Source organism: Pseudoliparis swirei, chromosome 18 (genome assembly GCF_029220125.1).
Source record: "Pseudoliparis swirei isolate HS2019 ecotype Mariana Trench chromosome 18, NWPU_hadal_v1, whole genome shotgun sequence".
In the NCBI taxonomy this organism is placed as follows: domain Eukaryota; kingdom Metazoa; phylum Chordata; class Actinopteri; order Perciformes; family Liparidae; genus Pseudoliparis; species Pseudoliparis swirei.
Window position 1 is genome coordinate 19,563,228 of NC_079405.1, and position 21,734 is coordinate 19,584,961.

Genomic DNA, 21,734 nt, shown 5'->3' on the forward strand with positions numbered 1-21,734 from the left:
CATAGGAATCAATGTGCACAGCACAAACAACATTAATCACTTAAATCACTTTTAAACTCAAAATATAAACTTTTATTTGGCATCTATTTGTCAAACAATCAAGAACACCTCGGTGAGTGTGCACTCAGAGATTTTTTGCAACCGCTGTGATGGTGCAACACATGACTGCTCATTACATCAGTTCAAATCACATCAACGCAGGCATCAACACAGTGATGAAGGGCGGTCCATGAGGATATACAAATAGACATATTTAAGAGGCAGGATGTATTCCTCGCTGACATGGCTGACAAAAGTGGAATACATTCTACTTAATGACAGATGCAATCTCTGAAATTTAGTCAAAGTGTGATCATGCCCAGAATAACTTGATGTGAGGCAGAAGACGCCTTGGGCCGCTATTGACCAGATATTGATTTATAATGACAATATGAATGCTGTAAAACTACCTGGACCCAGGTGTGCTGTGTGCTAATTAGTCTGTTACTATTTGTACATGATTCGTATTTGTACATGACCAATAGTAAAAATGTGGAAGTGCTATGATAACTGTGATGGGAGAGGTAGCCTGGCTCTTCTTACTATAGACTAAGTACATTTCTCTGCACAGATCAACAGGCGATTCTGCGATTCTGCTGTTCTCTATAGAGATAATCTCTCTATCTCTGTCTGTTTGCTTACGAATCTGGAGGCAACAGGACTAGATTTTGGTATTGAAAGCATTCCGGTTTCCATTTGTAGTCCCAGTTTTATTGACCTATCACATTTGAGCAGGCTTTGGTTGAATGCAGGAAAACAGTCTGCGCGGAGAGCAAAAGGGGCGGAACACATTGGCCAATATGCAATCTGGGAACCCACTGCTGTCGTCCAATGATGAATTTACTATATATTGGTTTAGAATCAGCTTGTAGACTGGCTACTTGTGAAACACATCGTCTCTCAACTCCAACTCCAGTCTCACATCTAAAGATGCTAATGTGACTGTATACAAGAGCAGGGCACATAAAAGAGTCTTGAGATATCAGCCATCTCCAATGGAACTACAGTGACATAGAGCATTTTCCCCAGAGGCTTATTGTTGTCTGATCGATAGATGATAATTTAGAATAGATTTTCAGTTGTTGTTTTTGCCTGATTTGCTTGTGGCACGCAAGGAAAATAGACTGGACACTGAAACTATGGCTGAAGATCCCAATCTTGTGTGAACAGTCTAATTGACATTCAAGAGACAACAAAGGAAACATGTATGCTAAAATATAGTGAAACAGTAGCATGAATAAAGGTGGAATATAAGTCAACAAACTGACCCATTAATGTCAGTTATAGTTACACACCATGAGTGTGTTTAACTAAATTGTACATTTGATTGTTGATTAATTCAACTTTAATTTGTAGTTTTGTTGACTGTAGTGAATTTATATTTACTTTTGATTTAATTGAAGTTGTCATCTGTTTCAAATGGAACAACAGATATTTCAAAAACATATTTCCTCACATAACACACCTTTTTTCTTTTTCTTCCAACTGCGAGTGTCCTCTGGGAAACCTTTATCACCTCAAGATGGAATATGGAAGCAGGACATATTTGCGGTGCTGCCTCAACCCCACTTTGTGTGCTGTGAGACTGGACACAGCAGTTTGTGATCCCCCCATCCCCTCGGGGCGTGACACATCTAAGGCAAACCAAGCAAGATTTTATTTGAAAACAAACACCATATACAGTGTTTGGAGCATACAATGAAGTCAAATTATAACCTGTTTCAAAAGGAGCATCTGTTACGGACACACTTAAAGATGGCAAAATAAAAGGATCCCAGTTTTCTCTTCCAACTGTCATTTTTAAAACAGATTAAAGTTCTGCTTCACAACAGCTCATTTTCACATATTATTGTTGAAATAAAACTACTTTGTTGAGTACACGATTAGCTTTTCCAGAGAAACGGTCTCATCCCTAGCGGTCATATTCTGCTGCTTTGACTTTTTGCATAGTATCTATGCAGACGTTTTGTGCGTGGTTAACACATTGTTAACATGATGAAACAGTCACAGTTATTGTTGTAGCACATGGTTAATGTATTGTGACAGTCACAGTTTGCGTTGTAACACTAGTTAACTTTGTGAATCAGTCGTTGTTAGCATTGCAATAATATTAATAATGATGTACACTTTTCTTAATCCTACAGTGGGGGAATTCTTGTTATCAAGGAGGAGTGGGCTGCAGAGAAGGGGGTTCAGTGTCTTGCTCAAGGACCCTTCAACATGCAACTATTGGGAGAGTGGGGATCGAACCGGGTACCTAATGGTTGCGCCCACTGGTTGACGCCCACTCTTCCCATGTGCTACAGCCGATCCGAAACACCACCTAATGGTGTGTCACAGTCGCGACTAGTATTGTAACATTCAATTAAATTCAGTTTATTTTGTATTCAGTCCATTATCACAAATTACAAATTAGCCTCAAAGGGCTTTACAATCTGTACACATACGACATCTCTGTCCCAGGACCTCACATCGGATCAGGAAAAACTCCCAAGAAATAGAAAAATACCTTTCCCGGGGAAAATAAAGGGAAGAAACCTTAAGGAGAGCAACAGAGGAGGAGCCCTCTCCCCAGATGGACAGATGCAATAGATGCCATGTTTACAGAAAGAAACATTAGAGTTAAAACACCTTCAATGAATATGACAGAGTTTATGAATAGTTGGTAGGAGGCATATTCCACGATCCAGACCTCCGTGATCCATCAGGCTGATGGAAGTAGAGAGGAGGAGTGGGTGGAGCAACAACAGGGCCATGGCATAGTTGGTAGTAGGCATATTACATGATCCAGCCCTCCGTGATCAATCAGGCTGATGGAAGTAGAGAGGAGGAGTGTGCGGGGCATCAGCAGCGCCATGGCATCAGACCCAGCCAGGTCCTATGGACCCTAACATGTGGTTGATGTTGTGAAAGAGTCACGGTGAGCATTGTGACAAATGGTCAATTATGTAAAACACTTGGGTTGACTTTAGGCAACTACTTGGTATGGGTTAGAAAAAAAAATCATGGTTTGGCTTAAAACATTGTTGTAACTTAACCTCCTGAACCCCACCCGATTTTTTAGGTTTCTGCTCGAAATGACATACCCAAACTAAAAAGGGTGTAGCTCTGCAACCAAAAAAGCTATTTGAATAATGTTGGTGTTATAATAAAGGGAACACATGTGAGCTTTTGTTCAGATGTGTAAATATTAGTATATAAGTTACTGGTTAAGAGTAAATAAAGATGAATCTTCTATTTTCATAGAAGTTTCAGGTTTGATTAGAAAAAAAGCACTTTCAGGATGAATATATCCTGGATGGATGCACAGCAAAGGCCTAAAATCACCCAGATAATAATACAACTTGTGAACAGACTCTCTGCAAAGTTTGACTCCGAAAAAATAAAGCAGAACAATAGTTGGAGACTTTTTAGTAAAGAGAATTTAGGCGAGGTCTCTAAAATTTGCATTTGGGCACATTGAAGCACCATCTGTGCCATTTGACTTTTCTCATGTACCAAACCATTTATTTCACTTTCACTTTTACTTGTGGTGTTCAATACATGCAAATACATCATTATGTGGCTTTAAAACAGTAAATCAAAGATTAAAAAACGATCAAACAAAGTGGTGCGGTGCGCATGCGTGCTGTGCGTAAAGCCGGTTTTTGGATCTGTCACAGCGCAGCTGTTGCGCGCCACATATCTCCGCCGGGGAAGGGCGGATTTTAAAGAACGACACGTCATTGGAATACTTAGAGCCAATAGAATCGATTGGTACCAAGAAAGACAAGATTGACAGCACTGTGAGCCAATAGGAGACAGAAAGGCGTCGCCATATTTGAAATGTGAAATCCGATTCGCTGAAATTGAACTTCCTGACAGCTGACTATGACGCTTCCCCAAAAGTCCGCCTGGTTTTTAAAGGGACATACACACACACTAAAGCCATGCCAGATGGAATGCAGGGTAGAGAAACGTTTTTCTTCTTCTCAAGAACAAAAGTATGTTGAATTTGCTGAATGTAAAGCTATGAAGCGGTTAATATTGCTGTGTTCTTTGGCTTATATCTCCGTGATACTTTGGTGCAGAAGGATTCTGTGAAGATATTTAGAATCTGTGTGAAGTCCTCTTGCTTTCGAACATCTCTTCTTTTTATGATTGCACAAAGCTACATGTCGCTAGCTACGGAAACGTTCTGAGTGGGCCGACACCTGACAAAATTATGATTATGATATTTGTATTTTTATTTCAGTTGGTGTTTGAGTTGTGTTTAAATGGCTCACTGATACTTGTAGCCCCAGTTGTCTTCTTTAATTTGATGTAGAACATCAATATATTTGCTCATGTTTATTATATAGTATAGACAGTTTAAAACACAATATCAAAAATGCACCACATGTGGTGCGTTGGGCCTTCTTAATTTTGCGATTTCACCTGAGTAAAAGGCCTGTATGAAGGACCTGAGCATCTAATAATTGCGATGGGTTTAAATCGGAATTAGTTGAAAGCCTGGTGCGTCTCATCCCTGCCACATCCATTTGTCAAGATCTCGATTGCCACTGACCAAGTGTCGTTATTTGACACTGGGAGTGAGACAAGGCTGGACAGTGATATACATGTGTCTGTGATGTGCCAATATCTGCCTACAACATCAGCACAGCTGATCTGGGCTCCATGTGTTCAACGTTCAAACAAACAACCAATGCTGTTGTATATTTTGGTGAGGAGTTTGAAAGTATAGGAAACATATTGACATGTCTCCAAAAGTGTGTTTTGTTGGATTTTTCAAAAATGTCATTTCGTCTGTTTTGTCTAAAAGGATAGTAATCGTGGATACAAAAGACTTATATAAACACTGGTAATTACATGAAAAGCCCAGGCTCGGGCTAACCAGAGCTTGTGTGCATGTATTCATTGTCTACGAAAGAAAAGGTGAGCAGTCAGCTGTCTCAGGTATCATATTAAATTGATGAATGAGAGGGACTGTGCTGTTACACTGACAGACAGAGCTGATGAATAATGGCATTTTTTTGTGTGTCCTGTATCACAACACAAGTAAGTAAATCACTGTAACTGGATGTTGCAGGATAACACATGGAGGTGCACTGTGCATAACCATATTATGGCGATGTAGCTTGTTTTTTCTGTACCGTTGATCGTATTAGTAATGGTATCCTTGGAGTTTTTCTTGTCTTATTGTTATATCCAGCCTCTCAGCTTTTATGCTGTTTGTGCTCTCCTCGTTTATTGCCTTCTCTTCCTTACTCTCCTTCTCCTTTTTGTTCTGTTTCCTTCTCTCTCTCAGCCAGCTACATTCCATTAAACCTTCAAAGATAACTGATGACTGCCAGGCTGCACTTTTTTTATATATTTGTTTCTCTTTTATTTATGATTGGCCTTCCCTCCGGATAGAGAACACATGCCATTCCTAACATAATGTTATATTTCCCGGTGCCTGTCCTCAATGACACCAAAAAAAAAGTCATTCTTTAAAGGTCCAGTGCTACCTAGAGGGCAAATAGATGCTGCCCCAGTTTCCAAGCCTGTTCCATACTATTTTTAATAATCTGGCTTGCTGACAGGGGCGGGGCTAACCACGTTTTTTGTCTTTTTTTGCTTTGCAAAAGCAATATCCCCCCACCTTGTTTTTATGAAAAAGTAACACTCGTGAAATTGAAAAAAGCCACAGCTGACTTTCAGGGCCATTTCTCATGTAATGCATTTCAATTGGGTTTTTAAGATAGATTGCGCGAGGTCACATCGTGCTTCAAACATATCTCATAACCCAGATTGTATGGCCCCGTCCCCATGTCTCCAATCTGTTTTGCAAAGCCGCGGCAGTGAGGGATATGGAAGGCGCTGTATGTGTTGCATCAGTGGCCAACAATGTGACCTTCTTTGATGGACGCCCTTTCTCCAGCTGCGAGAGGGTACGGAGAATTCACAACCCCCATAGTTGGGCTCAGATCGAGACAGAGACTGCATCATCAACCCCTTCTTCTTGATGTCCTCGCTCTCTCCTCTCAGCAATGACACGCACTCCATGTGGCACATTCTGTTGTCTGTTTTCACACAAAGCACGACTTATGTCGCCTCAGATCTGTCAGTGCTTCAGGGGGGGGATCACAGGCCGCGTTGCCAGGTCTTGCAGCTCTCTCTGCGGGGTCGTGGCGGCATCGGCAGCCCCAGAGTACCTCCTGTTTTACAGTTTTATGCTGAAGCAGCAGCGATGTCCCAGGAGTCACTTGAAGGTGGATGAAAAGAATGGAGTTTTCAGGGGTTTCTGTCAAGACACATGTTTTTAAATTGTGGTTAGAAACAGATGAGAGACTTCCATGACATTTTCAGTGGGCAGAGGTTTGCTTCAGATTTATTTTTGTTCTGATGCTACTGTGTAATCTGTGACTACTGGACCTGTGACATATGGCATTAACATGCCTGCTCGAGTGCTGAAGTCACATTATTACATTTAATATTGCCACATTATGTCATGCATATCCAATAAGGAAGCTGATTCAATTAACTTTCTGTGGCTCTTTAAACTTCCATGTGTTCACATTTGAAGAATGCAGAAAAAAATGCATAAATTAGTTGATTAACTGTTTATTAAGATAATTATTTAATGATATTAATCAGCCATTTACCAAGTTAATACGAAGCCTCTGAGTGTATATGTATTTTGAGATTTGCAGACTTGTAAATATTTCTTTCTACATGTCTTTTCTACAGGAGTATTCTACAGGCTTATTGCAAAACAATGTTGTTGGGTAATTTGGTTGTGCACAAGTATGCACCAGAGTTAGCCATAATAGGAGATATGTCATGGGAACTAAGAGAGGTTTACTAATGCTTTTCACATATGAAACATTTAAGTAAAAAAAAGTTTTAAGTAAACAAGTACAAACTAAATGTTAATTTTCATAATGTTAGGGTTGATGTTTTGCATTTGTTTTATCGGACGATGTCTAGTTATATGTTTTATGTTTGATCTGTTATAGTGCCTTGTCATCTCATGAGGGCTGGCCCACATGTTTGGCATGATCATCTGGTTCTTCAGCTGATTCCAGCTTCTGGATGCGTTTTATTTTCTGTCTCATATTATTGCAAATTCATAGCTTTTGGGTTTTGATTAACTATTTTATATTGCTGTAAAACATCTCAAACTTTCTTTTAGTGAATGTGGGCTTTTTGAATATATTTTTATCTATGAGTATTTGTCTCTTTTCTTATCTCCTACCCTCTACGATATACATCACATTAAGGCAGAATTCCCTAAAAGTGTTTCTTGTTAGTTTTCTCATATCACATTAGCTGAGAAATGGCAATAGGATATTCTTTATCTATGGCTTTGTACTCTCTTTCATTTGATAAGAAATTAAGTGAAAGTTATCCGCTCACTCTAGGAACTATACTTTCTGTTTTGGTGAGAAATGCTGAAAATGTTGCTTTCCTCCAGATAGATGCTATGATCTTTCTCATCGAGGGACAATGAGAAATAGTGGAGAAATTGACTTTATTTGGATATAAGTGCTCCCATGAATCTGAAAAGAAATTGATAGTCGTTTTCAATCTCCATTCATAAAATAATTATCGACTTAAATTTATAGTCCATTTTTATTTGAACTGCATGTGAGCTAGTAACTGGACTTTTGTTCATGTTGCTCCATGTCCAGCTCCCAAAGTTGAAGAATGAACATCCATGCTCCAGAAGCAGTCTGGCAGTCCTGCAATTTAATACATCAATGCAAACATAATGTCCAACATCATCATAAGATGCTTACAAGTGAAAATAGTCTGTTTTGATATATCGGTCAGTGAGAGAAAATATGGTATTGTTTTCGACTTTAAGACATACACATATTTATAAATACAAACCTAGTATCCCATGCAAGAGGGATTACCAAGGCCATCGAGGCCCCACCATTGAGTTAAAATTTGGGTCGCACAGATGAGAGTTCTAACACAATCAGAGTGTGTGTCTTTGGAGTTATGGTGGAGATGCACTCGACCCGTTGAATATTCTATTACTGCATTGCCTATTTTATGCATCAAATGTTTTGAGAAATGTATTTTAGTGTATTGTTGACCTGGAAAATGAGAAAGCCACATACAAAGCCAAAACAAAGCTTTGCCCAACATCAGAAACAATCAGGACTAGTAGGGGTTCTGCACGTCTCTCCGTGTTTTGGTTGGATTTGGTGCATCTCCACAAAAAGACTACACAGTTCTTTGTACATGAAAATTAATAAACGTATTTGTTTAGGCTGTTAGCTTAGTGCTCCTGTATTTAAATATTACATTTAGTGATTACAACTTACTCATTTGACCTCAACTCCATCAAGGCTTCTAACCTCTGGGCCCAAATTCCATTTTTTGTTCTCCAGTATATCCAAATCTGGGCTTCAAGATGCCAAAAACCGAGGCAATGAACATCTTTTTTCACAAAATGAAATCCACATGGAGTGTCTTATCCTACATTCAGTTCACTGCTGCACCTCTTTGTGTGGGCTTCTTCAATTTCCTGGCCACTATCATGGCCTAGACAGGCAGTTTGTAAAGTCTGAAGGGTCAGGGCCACAGGGTGTACCTTAAGTGACTGATCTTCCTCATAACCTTCAGTTTCGCCATAGGTAACTTCAAGGCTGGTATAGTTGGAGTGAGGACGAGTTAGACAGCAGAGTGAAATGAAGTCGGGCCACTGTTCATGTGTCCCCGTTCATCCCCTTATGATGCCACTCAATGGTTGAGCAATTTCTGCCTCGCAGGAATTCATTTATATGTAAAACACAAAAGCCCAGACTCCAACACTGCCAAACTGTATAAGTAGCCTCGGAAGTCCCACAGGTTTTATGCAATTGACCAGTGTATTGAAAACTTTAAACTTGGCAACATGAGAGACAGTCTGTGATGTGATTGGAGTTAACAAGGCAGCACTGTGCTCTCCCCTGGGTTTGCTTGTAATGCTAGCTTTATAAGCTTCAAAACTAGATTTTCACTGTGTGATTTTCACAATAATCTGTACACAAAACAAGAGCCAGGACTTTCTTTTATCAAAAACAACCCCTTGCTCATCCCCTGTTAAATTAACCATTTTGACCACTGATGGAAACTAACAGATTTTCTCATGGGACATTTCTGAAGTTTGAAAAACAAAACAGTTGCACTTTCAGTGAACTGTCTCTGCTTTATTTTCTCCCATTCTTCCATTACATCATCTATAAATATCTCACCTTTTCTCCTTTGATCTCTTCACACTCTTGTTTGAAAGGCTCGTTGATGCTACCCTAACAATCTTGAGGTTAACACGAATGCAAACACTTCCTGATCCTGAACCCTTATAATCTTAATCTGGAACCACAAAAACAAATCTTGACAGCTTCGGCTGAATTAGTAGAACAGTAAATAAAATGGACTTCAGCAAACTTTGAACTTGCCAACCAGATCCTAAAAGAAAGTACACACCAATCCTATCTGTGTTAAATCCTTATCTCCCATTCATTTTGTGTTAGCGTTGTAAATCCAATGCCAAAATACAGGGGTAATAAAGGAAGTGTTGAGAGTTATTCAACACACAACATGTGTTGTTATCACTGTTATCACATTCATATCCAATGTGCCAACTAAAATATTTGTTTGCAGTTTTTGAGTATGACAACTTAAGTTAATCACCCTCTCCTGGTTATGGTTAAAAACATGACCAACCCTACTCTGGCTCTTATTTGGCTTAACCTGATATTTTGCCCTACCCTGAACCAATCTCACTCCTCATATGTAAACCTCACCAACCCAACCAACAAAGGCAATGACTACTACCCAATCAGAGGCAGAGTAGAGAGGGACATTCCTTTCCCATAGCTTTTTAGTTTTAGTTTCCTGGTTTAGAAATTGTACTGTTGCTGCCCCATTTGATGATCTCATACCAAACATATTGAAGAAGTCTGACCTAAGAGGGCAACACCTGATTACACCAACACTTAACCAGAAAGGTGCGTTTGTCATTGCCCTCCAAATAGACCCCTTTATTTCTGATTAGACGCCCATATTGGGAGGACTGCATCGTCCCTCAGTGCCTTACTGTTGACCGCTGATTTGCCACCTCTGTCAGGCACACAGTCTACTTTGTATTGTGGAGATCAAGGTCATAGTCAAAAGAGAGGAGTGTTGGCTGTTGGTAGGAAACGGGAAGCAGAAATGATCCCGACACAAGCTGTTTTGAACATCCATCTATGCCAACCTCCTCCCTAAAAGGTTTTTTGGCACCAGTAATGTTACGCTACTTCCATCTTTGTTCCAAGCAGACAAGAGTCATAATTCATACAGCGACAGGGTAAACATTAGTCGTGTTTAGGCAAACAAATAACAAATGCTGCGGTTACATTACATGGACAGAGCAATGTCAATTTGCTAATCCTCTTTGGTGCATGTCTATGCGGTGAAAAGGTAAACTACATTTTTATCTGAAGATAGACAGTATGAACACAAATCTGCATATAGCTTTGATATTCCAGGTTTTTATGATTCAACCAAAATCGTTTCTATCGAAATAACAAGTAAATAAGTTGGTTTATTTGTTCGTGATTGAAATATTAGGTATTGAAAAATGATGGCTTTGACAATAATGTGAGCAGATCTGTCCACCACTTACACTGAGTAGTCACATTTGTGATTTTTTTGACAGAGGGTTGAACAAACGTTGTCTTTGACCAATCATTTTTTATTTTTAACTTCGAAACCATTGTTTGATATTCATGTTGTCTTCCATTTTGAAGAGTGGTTGTGAGGAATTGGCCAGTTTTCAAAGACATGACTGATGCCAGCTTTGTTCTCGGAGTTCCTGCTTGAACAGAGTTATTCACTGTGATATATAATATAATCTTGTAACATCACAGAATAAATGCAAGTACATTTAGTTTTCTGGTGGGTTGTTAGTTTTAAATCAGCTTGTCTTCCCCTCCCTCAGAAACCATCTATAATAATGATGCATTAAGGTGTCAGCAGTGCAGGCTGCCTTATTCATCACTGCAGCCTGTTCATGGCGAGAGTCTGTCTCCTGTGCTTACCTTCCCACATATTAATGCTTCATTGAGTACATTAAACTACATCACATCTGTGTTTGATGATGATATCACACACACACACAAGCACACAAACACACACATATACAAACACATACACACACACACACACACACACACACTGTGTAGATCTCATCCACTGTTGTTGCCAGTTTTCTGATGCTATTATTTTATTGGGTGTAGCTCGGTAGCTCGCAACTAGTGTAAAATTAACAATTCTCCAAAGCTCTTGATTGTTTCTCTAGCGCTTAACTAGCTACATCAGTGATGTGAGCAGTGACTCTGAGATCTGGACCGAGGCAAAGCAGTGTTGTGGTTGGTTGGTTACCTATTTAGTCCAGAATAAAATATCTTGACAACAACTGTATGGATTGGTGTGCATTTTGGCACAGAAATGAATGATTACTGCATTATGAATCCTAATGACCGAAAGTCATCGCTTTTCGGGGTAAATATTTCCAATGAAATGAATTAAACCTACAAGTGAAAGCCTAGGACCTGTTATAACCCGTATATACGTTAGCTTTTTTTTCTCTCTCTTTTTTATTATTTATTTTTCATTAAATTGTCCTGCTCTGCTTTGCTATTTTATTGTATTGTAAATATATTAAAACCTTGCTTGCTGCTGCTACAACATTATTCCCCCTGGGGATGAATAAAGTATATATCTAAATATCTATCTATCGATCTACTGTTGCCAGTTACTGTTCGTAAAGCAAGAGTTACCAGCTAATACTAAATAGCTTATTAGCAAGCTACATCCATAATTATAGTGCACTGTGATAATTATTAAAATGCTAATGTTTTTGCAAAATATTACTTCAAGCTAAAAATGAACAGCAGACTCCTTTGAACTTGAAATTACCGCAAATGATCACAAAACAGAACGGTTACTGATCATTAGCTCTGGGGCACTATAATCACAGCTAAATTCCACAACAACAGATGGTATTTAGCAGACATCAATAATTGTAAAAGAAGAAGATTGAACAGTAGATCAGTTGAACAGATATCAACATTGACATTAAATTGACATGTGGTTCGAACCCTCTAAATGTATTCAGTGACCAAAATGTGTTCTAGGAACACAAGAAGGCTCTGATTGTCTCTATTGTACTGGCCAAGTTTCTCCCTTTTCACTGTTTTGTTTTTGTTCCGTGTGTTTGAGATGCTTTTGATTGTCTGCACTAAAGGATGTTATTCAAGGCATGACCCCCTCATGTTCACGCTGGCCGGACGGAGCATGGAGGAGGTATTTTTAACTAAGCCCTTGACCCGCTCATCAGCCTTCCTCCAACTCTGATTCCCGGTTGCAGCTCAGTCCACAGCAGGCCTCAGACTGGCTGGGAGATGATGTCCTTTGACCTTATGTGAAGATGTAAAAGTAGGAAAGTTTACTCTGCTTGCCTTAGGAGCGGCAGGGGGTTCCCTCTCCTCTGCAAAGCGTTGATCTGAGCAGAACATGAATCAGTTGTTTGTTATTGAGATGACTTGCCTCTGGGCTCAACAGTGTCTCTTCTTCTTGCTCTCAGGCTTTTGAACTCCAGGAAAGGAGATGTGCTGTTACAGGCCCCCTGAGGCTGATCGCCAGGAGAGAGGCAGACCCCCCTCTCCTCTGCCACACTACTCCTCCCAGTGCACCATTTACCCAACTCTTTGTCCGGCTCTTTGCCGGTCTTTTCCCACAAACCATTGCGACGGATTATAGCTTTTCCTACCTCCGGTTATTGGTTATTTTCAATATCCTAGTATGACAAGGAGGTGAAAGCAGAGAGACAAAGCGCTCCAATATCTGACAGACTTATTATGGTGCCAGTGGGGATTATTGATATGCAAGGATACACAGCTCAAAGACATCCCAAAGACAAACGAGAACACAAAGCAGTGACTCCCCACCTCACAACGTGATAGATTTCACTACAGAAGAAGTCGAACCTGAGCAACACAAATGTCTGCCTGCGGCTGGATTAATGAGTAACGCAGCACAGTGATTGAAGACTGTTATATTTTTGATGACACATTTATCCAGAACAACTTATGAAACAATTCCTTCCTCTTCAACTCATGCTGTGACTCTGCGTGTGCTCAGCACTGAACAGAGCTGAGTTATGAAGTTGTTTCAATAAGAAATTGATCACTTTTAGTGCCTTGCAAGTGTCATCTTTTTGGTCATGTTACATTTGTTAGAACTTTGTAAAATGGGAATGTCGACAGGAGGTCGACATTAGGTAGACTGTGGCTCAGTGGTAGAGCATAGTCATCCTTTATCAGAGTATCGGCAGTTCAATCACCGGCTCTGCTAGTCCATGTCAATGTCTCCTTGGGAAAGACACTTAACCCAGTAGGCTATGTATATATATTTTAGATCATTATGATTTGCAGGTGGCACCTTGCACGGTGTCTCCTGGCCTCAGTGGATGAATGCTAGAAAAGGGTTATACAAGGAGCATTATTCACCATGAATGTATACAAATGCTGCTTTAGCTTTTTAATGATTGTAACAGTGAATAAAGCCTTTCTTTATGCTTAACTCTTACGCTACACACATCACAAATAATGATTGTTAGGCCAAATGTAATTATCATTTGGGCCTAATTACTAATTTGACCAAGTAGGTTTCATTCATTTTCAGTTTGGGCCAGTTGTTATTTAATGATGCTACCTGGGAGATTGAACATCACATCAAAGAAAGAAAGAAAATAGGAAAATAAAATGGTATCCCATGACTGGGAATTATTTTATAATCCAGTTCATCAGGTTTAAATTCTAAGTCACCACCTTATTTCAAGTATATATGTATTTTCAAACACAACAACTTTATCGAGCAGACATACAGGACTGTCTCAGAAAATTAGAATATTGTGATGAAGTTCTTTATTTTCTGTAATGCAATTCAAAAAACAAAAATGTCATGCATTCTGGATTCATTACAAATCAACTGAAATATTGCAAGCCTTTTATTCTTTTATTATTGCTGATTATGGCTTACAGCTTAAGAAAACTCAAATATCCTATTTCTAAATATTAGAATATCATGAAAAAGTATACTAGTAGGGTATTAAACAAATCACTTGAATTGTCTAATTAACTCGAAACACCTGCAAGGGTTTCCTGAGCCTTGACAAACACTCAGCTGTTATAAATCTTTTTTTTTACTTGGTCTGAGGAAATATTAAAATTTTATGAGATAGGATTTTAGAGTTTTCTTAAGCTGTAAGCCATAATCAGCAATATTAAAAGAATAAAAGGCTTGCAATATTTCAGTTGATTTGTAATGAATCCAGAATGCATGACATTTTTGTTTTTTAAATTGCATTACAGAAAATAAAGAACTTTATCACAATATTCTAATTTTCTGAGACAGTCCTGTATATGGGCCCGTCTTCATCTTTGTATGCCACATAAATCTATTGTGGTCATTTATCTAACAGCTTAACTGATATAACAGCCTCCTCTCTGCTAGTTGCAGGCTTTCCATCAGATTGGAACATTGGCTGCAGAGATTCTTTCCCCCTTCACAGGAATTCCCACAAGAGCATTAGTGAGGACGCACGCTGTTGTTGGGTGATAAGGTCTGACTTGCTTTCCCGTTTAACCAAAGGCTAGCCTCGTTCTTCTCCACTAAAACCATTTTTTATGTAGTTGGTTTTGTGCAATCTAAAGAAAGGGCAGAAAGGGACCGTATGTACATTGTTGCCTTGAGATTTCATTCGATCAGAACAAAAGGTTTTAAACCATTACAATTGAATGATCTCTCAGCAAATCATTACCTTCATTTATGGTGATTTGTTTAAAAACTCAGAAATGTATTTATCTGCTTTAAATAAGCCTCATAATGTCCTAATTTAACTAGCCATCTGCAGACACCCTGTAGCATCAGTGATGTCTCCCATCTGTGCACAGTTGTTACCACAACTAGCCATCGTCAAGCAGCTATTGACCAATCGACTGCAGTGTAATGATGTTGTCTCTGGCAGTCCTCCGCCTGCACTGTCTGTCCTCAATTCTTGGCAGACGATCCTGTAGTTGTGTTTGCATGCTGGATGCCTCCCTCTCTTATGAATATGGAGAAAGTGTTACAGTGGGCCAAACGCTAAATGAGCAGTGACATATCCACAATAGGTTTTTGTTGGCAGGGTGAAAGCTCAGGACAGGACACAACGCGATGACTGCTTCACAAGTAATATAACTAACTCACTGTCTTATTCCAGAGAGAGAGAGACAGAGGGTTATAGTGTGATTCAGAAAGGAAACCAATAAGCGAATCTTGGTTTTATGTACACCTGATGATGGTGTGTGTGTCTTTTAACAAGCAACATGTATCAACAGCAGTGGTGTATAGTAACGAAGTAGAAGTACTTCATTACTTTACTTAAGTAGTTTTTTTGGGTATCTGTACTTTATTTTACTACTTATATTTCTGTTTACTTTTACTTTTACTTCACTACATTTTGCAATGAAAACTTGTACTTTTACTCCGATACATTTCCCCTGAAACAGTATTGTTACTCGTTACTACGGAAAAAAATAATCATGAGAAACATCGGGGACTGTTGTGGAACACACCGCAGCGCACCTGAACGCAGCACATCGGGGACTGTTGTGGAACACACCGCAGCGCACCTGAACGCAGCACAAACACACAGGTTGGGGATCAGTGGTCCTTGCCGCGTGTTTTCTCTTCCCAGTGATGCCCAGGATGCGAGCGAGCGGCTACAGATCCGACTCATTTCATGTGGAGCAGCAATGGAAGCTATTCGAAAAACCACGGGGACCAAGATCAACGTCCGAGGCCATATTTGGGCGAACTCTTTTCTTTTGTCGGAGTGAAAGTTTCTTCCTACCGGATGAAGTGCCTCTTATGCCGACCGAAAGCTACGGAGATATGGCCTTCAACAACTCACCAACCTCAGGAAACACATTGAGGTAAATTAAGATTAATCCCATGAGCCGCAACGTTAATGTTTAGTCATCATAAACCTGTTAAGATATCTAGCAGTGTTGTCCTCAGGATTGGAGTAAGTTATATCTTTGGCAGGAGAGGGGAAGACAGGTGTCTGATTGTCCTCCGCATGTTGTACGTTAGGCTAACGTTCGCTAGCTATCGTCAATTAAATGAGACAATTAGCGTGAGTGGAGTAGACGGATCTCTAGCGAGTTAATGAGCTGAAGAAGTGTTGACAGTTGTGAGAATTTGTTGATTTGAGTCGTCTTAGCTATAATATAATGCTAATCATTACAGCATTATTATTATTATTTGTATTAATATTATAAGAGTGACGGTCCAGTAATGGCGATGATATTGATTTGGGACTGTTGTGTTTAACTACAGAGATACAAGTACATATTCACAAATCAACTCTGGATGCACGGACAGTGCATGAAACTAAATGTATAAACTTCAAATTAAAACAAATTATTTTGTACAAAACTTTAGGTTGGGGTCATGACATGTTATGAGGTGTTATTAATTCTATCATGTCTGTAATACTCTCACTTTATTTCAGGAATGGACTACATCAAGCAGCACATGGAAGAACCCTCCCTGCAGCTATGTGATGCCACCAGGTCCAGTTCATCTGATGAAGAGGACTTCTTCTTCGTCATCTCAAGCGCATGACAGCAACAAACAGCTGGATGGAGACGTGGATCACATTGACTTGCTGAAATGCTTCCCAACTGTGTGCTGCTGTCTGTGAAGCTAGACACACTCTACCTGCATCAGGGCCTGTGAAGCTAGACACACTCTACCTGCATCAGGGTCTGTGAAGCTAGACACACTCTACCTGCACCAGGGCCTGTGAAGCTAGACACACTCTACCTGCATCAGGGTCTGTGAAGCTAGACACACTCTACCTGCACCAGGGCCTGTGAAGCTAGACACACTCTACCTGCATCAGGGCCTGTGAAGCTAGACACACTCTACCTGCACCATCAGGGTCTGTGAAGCTAGACACACTCTACCTGCATCAGGGCCTGTGAAGCTAGACACACTCTACCTGCACCAGGTGAACGGCTCTTCAGCATCGCAGCACTCGTCTTCAGCCCCAGAAGAGAGACACTGAAATCTGTCCATTTTGAAAATCAACTTCTTTTGAAGATGAACAATACATTTTTCACTTTAAAGTGATGATTTTAGTTGTTACTTTTGGTTCTACTTTTTTCTGTGTTAATCGTGTTTTTATATTTTAGTAATTTCATCGTATTCATATATTGCTAAGTTCATCCTAGCTCATACTCCTTGTTCATGGCGGCCACAGCACCCAAACAAATAAACTTCATAATTCTCTAAATTCTGACCCTTTGTTTTTTTTATTAACAGCATTTACTTTTACTTTTACTTTCAATATTTAAGTACAAAAAAAATCAGATACTTTAATACTTTTACTCAAGTAGTATTCTCATAGGTGACTTTTACTTTTACTTGAGTAATTTTCCAGTCAAGTATCTTTACTTTTACTCAAGTATGACTTTTGGGTACTTTATACACCACTGATCAACAGTGTGTCTTAGATCACTTGACATTTTGAATTGCTTGTAGTCTTGATTTCCCCTTAATTGTTTTATTTGGTAAAAAGAAACAACCACAAGCAACATTACCGTGCATTGCCACGATCAACTTGAATGAAGTGTGCATCAGGAAAATGAACATGTATGAAACATCAAATAGATGCAAACAGCTCTTAAAAACTCAGATTATGTTTTTCTTCCTCAATAGGTAATGGTCTCAATAATTCACTTTTACTGAGGAACATCTTTGTGGGTTTAGAGCAAAACGTTTCGATAAATAGGGTCATATTTAAGCCAAATGGAACCTATAAAAGGGTTTTGCATATGAAGGTTTGCTTACCCTTTCTCTGCATTACTGCTAAATTTATTGACACAGTTGGATAATGTCTTCTGTGACTCCGTCTGAGAATTGAATCCCACAGTAGAACGTGTGGTTCAGAGTTGGAATGAGTTGGCGTTTACAAGGCAAAAGTGCGAGTACAGAAGTAATATACTTAATATAATAGGAAATGTAATATCCAGCATTTTAGGAGCTTGACCCATTCTTGGTACTAGAGGTGTGATTCTTGTAAATCCCAAAACTTTACCGAAGTGCTATAATAAATCATCTTTTGAAATGATAAGTGCCTTTTTCAGGAGCTGACCAACTGTAAATGGGTACTTTGAATATGTTTTAACAATCTGTTCATGTCTTCAAGCCTGGAGTGTTTGTGGTGGAATGACATCAAAACTAATTAATTCATAATCACTCAGTGTTTCTAATCAAATATATGACACTGAAATAAAAACCTGTTTAAGGGCGTAGTACACTACACTAAGTATGCTTAGTGGCATAGTACACACTATAACTTCAAGTCATTCAACTATAACTGTCACAGATGTTGCATTCACATCAGCAGAGTAAAAAGCAGTCTTTTGTCCACTTTATGTCCTCACTGTCCCATTTCACGCTGCCATCTTGAGGGCAAACACTGCTGCATTTGATCAGATTCTAATTGCTATGAAATTAATGCTTCATTCACAAGCCCAATCGCCTATGTTGACTTTAATTATTTCTCAACGTTTAGGAGAATGTGTTGTTTCAGTTGAGCTGTCTCTGCAATACATTTACCAAACAGACTCTATATCAGGCTACTTGACAACTGTTTACTCCGCAAGTAGATGAAAAAGCGATGCACAGGCTCTTTATGTGCGGATTAGTAAACTGTAGAAAATGCTAGACAACCGATATTGGCAGTGTTTATCTTGGCGAAGAAAAAACCCACAGAATCGCTCTTGGCATTCAGAGAGGTAGTGTTTCTAGACACTGAAAATGATGTTAACACATGTGCATATGAACACAGTTTAAATAAACATGCAGACACACATAATGTGTTTTTCATTTTAACATTTGCTTTGTGCCTCAATGCATCATCCCTCCATAACACCATGACAACGAGTGGTGCCTGACTGTTTGACCAGTTTTCGGAGCGTTTGTTTTCATTGTTTTTCACGGAGCAATAACACACATCAAATATCACCCTGTTCCATGTTACAGTATTATTGACTTCAGGCTACAACCTGGTTATCTGTTCAACACGAACAGTAGAATGACAATTTACTCTTTATTCAGCACTTTTACTATATACTATTTTTATGGAATCGCAATACGTTTGATAATATTAATGAATGTGTCCAGTTCATGGAAATAGGGAAATAGGTTTAATTGTGAAAATCCCATTCCAAAGCCTGAATGAACAAATCATGCGGTTTATTTTTACTCAATCCCAAAAATTCTACAGCATCCTATTATTTAAAAGATATCAGTATATGCCGCATTATAGCAAAAAAGTCAAATTTATGTTTTATTATTATATTCTTTTTCCATGTTGTCATTTTTTAAAGTTACAATACGCCCATTAAATGTTGTGTTGACGTTGGTGGCCCCTGTGGACAAAAGTGATAAGCGTGATAAGTAATAACAAACGTTCCCTGCTGTTTCCAGTGAAATTATAAGAAAAAAATATATAAATAAAGTCAATTGTTCAATTTGTTAAATTTTAGTTAGTAAGTGTATGTACTCGTGAAAAACGTAACTGTGTATCATGATGTCTCGATACATGATGTCATAACGATATATTTATTTTGAATTATCTTATATTGAGGTAAAGTTTGTTACGTTAAAATAACCATCATATACATTAAGTACACAACTACTACAACAAAAGATTACGTTCTTATGCAATTAAACAATTACTTTTTGAGGGAAATCTATTTTCCCTCAGATTAGTTTACGACATGTCACAAACACGTTGCTAAACGGAGACCACAGAGGGAGGAGAATGGGTCAACACAGGACCCGTGTGCAACCAGAAGCCACCATTGACTCATTTAAATTTATGACCGTTAATTAAATGTAACGGTCCGGTAAAAAAAATGTTTATTGTATAAGAACGTATTCTTTAGTTGTTATACATGCAGTAGTATTATTTATTGATACATGTATGTAGTTATTTTCTTCCTACACATGCACTCATTGTGGCTACATATACACATTCCAAGAGAGAGATGGTGATACCAGCAGTTAATTGTGAGGAGGATATAAATAGCATGTAGTGTCTTTATGGAGTTTGATGGGAAGGTTTGATTCAATGTGTGTGCCCTAACCTAACCTGTGTGTTTCTGTCTCTCACAGATGCAGATCTACATGTACAATTCAGATGACTTTGACAGCCTCAGTGCAGCTCTGAGGGAGAAGAGGATCATCGCAGCCATGGCCGTGTTTTTTCAGGTAGGAGCCTATTTTTCTATATATATATATATATATATATATATATATATACATACAGTATATAGTAGTTGTATTATTTGAATTTATTTTATTTTATTCAAAACAATGGAGTGACTCAGGAACATAATTTGGTCATTATTATGTAGATATGATTACAAGAATCTAAATCAAAACTTGAACTTATAATACTTTTAATACTCTTAATAATATTAGTTGGATAACAACAAATATGGCAGTCAATGTATGTGCATGCTTGTAAATATCCTCAAAAGCAGTGGTCCCCAAACTACGGCCCGCGGGCCAAATCCGGCCCGCCTCCCCATTTGGACCGGCCCCCTGAACAATACCAGAGACGCGTTCCAATTTTTTTCTTCTTTTTCACCTGGCCCGCTGCCGTTGAGATTGCAGTGAGACGCGGAGAAAATGTGGAGTGGTGCTCGTCGCAATAGAACATCTTTGATGGGACGTGTCGCGTCTCGGCCAATCAGCGTTCAGATGTCCACAGCGTTTGGGAATTTAGCATATTTTTAGTATCGATACTTCATTAAAAGAGCGATCAGAGTGGCGCGCGCATCGCTCAGCCGTGATGCGCGCACACAGGTGAGCACATTCTCCCCCCCCCCCCCCCCCCCGGCTGGCCCTCCAGCAGACAAGGCAAACGTTATGTGGCCCTCTTAGGAAAAAGTTTGGGGACCCCTGCTCAAAAGGGTGAATTCTATGTCTCGGCACTCTTCTCAGTTTGCTTTTAGCTGTTTATTTCTGGAAGCTAAACCCCTGATAATCAGAATGGATAGTGTAGTCATGTCATTTGATTATGAGCTGTAAAACCTGTAGATCAGGGGTGCTCACACTTTTTCAGCATGCGAGCTACTTATAATGTGACCAAGTCAAGACGATCGACCGACGGGGGGGGGGGTGCTTGTGACTTTTGCTAGTGACTTTTTATTTGCTCTGTCCCGATGCACGCAAACCGGCGTCGGAGCTCTGTGGCGCGCGAGACGGCGGGCAGAGGACTGTTAACGCGACACGTAGAGACAGAAATGACATGCTTCTGCTGTAATTTGGCGCTATAGAGAAAGTGACAGGGAGGCGGGCCAATTTTTTTTAATATCATGCGATCTACCATACTACGCCGCGATCGACTGGCAGGTCGCCACGATCGACTGGCGTATTGAGCACCCCTGTTGTAGATCAAGATCAGACTCCTGCCACCAGAAGTGGTCTCAGGCCTGCTTAGTGCTACTGGGATAGATAGATAGATAGATATATACTTTATTAATCCCCAAGGGGAAATTTGTCGTGACAGTAGCAGCAACACACAAGAGTAAAAACAAAACACAAAATATAAGAAACAGGGA

The 21,734-nt window shown here is 39.4% G+C and overlaps 1 protein-coding gene across 2 annotated transcripts in view; it reads left to right on the top strand.

Annotated features, from left to right (window-relative positions):
• The window catches only part of LOC130207796 (receptor-type tyrosine-protein phosphatase gamma-like), a 473,173-nt gene that overhangs the window by 310,801 nt on the left and 140,638 nt on the right, over positions 1-21,734 (top strand). For both annotated transcript variants that reach the window (XM_056436504.1, XM_056436503.1), the window contains exon 5: positions 20,281-20,376. In XM_056436504.1, coding sequence (XP_056292479.1) covers positions 20,281-20,376 — 96 coding nt within the window. The remainder of the gene's footprint in view (positions 1-20,280; positions 20,377-21,734) is intronic.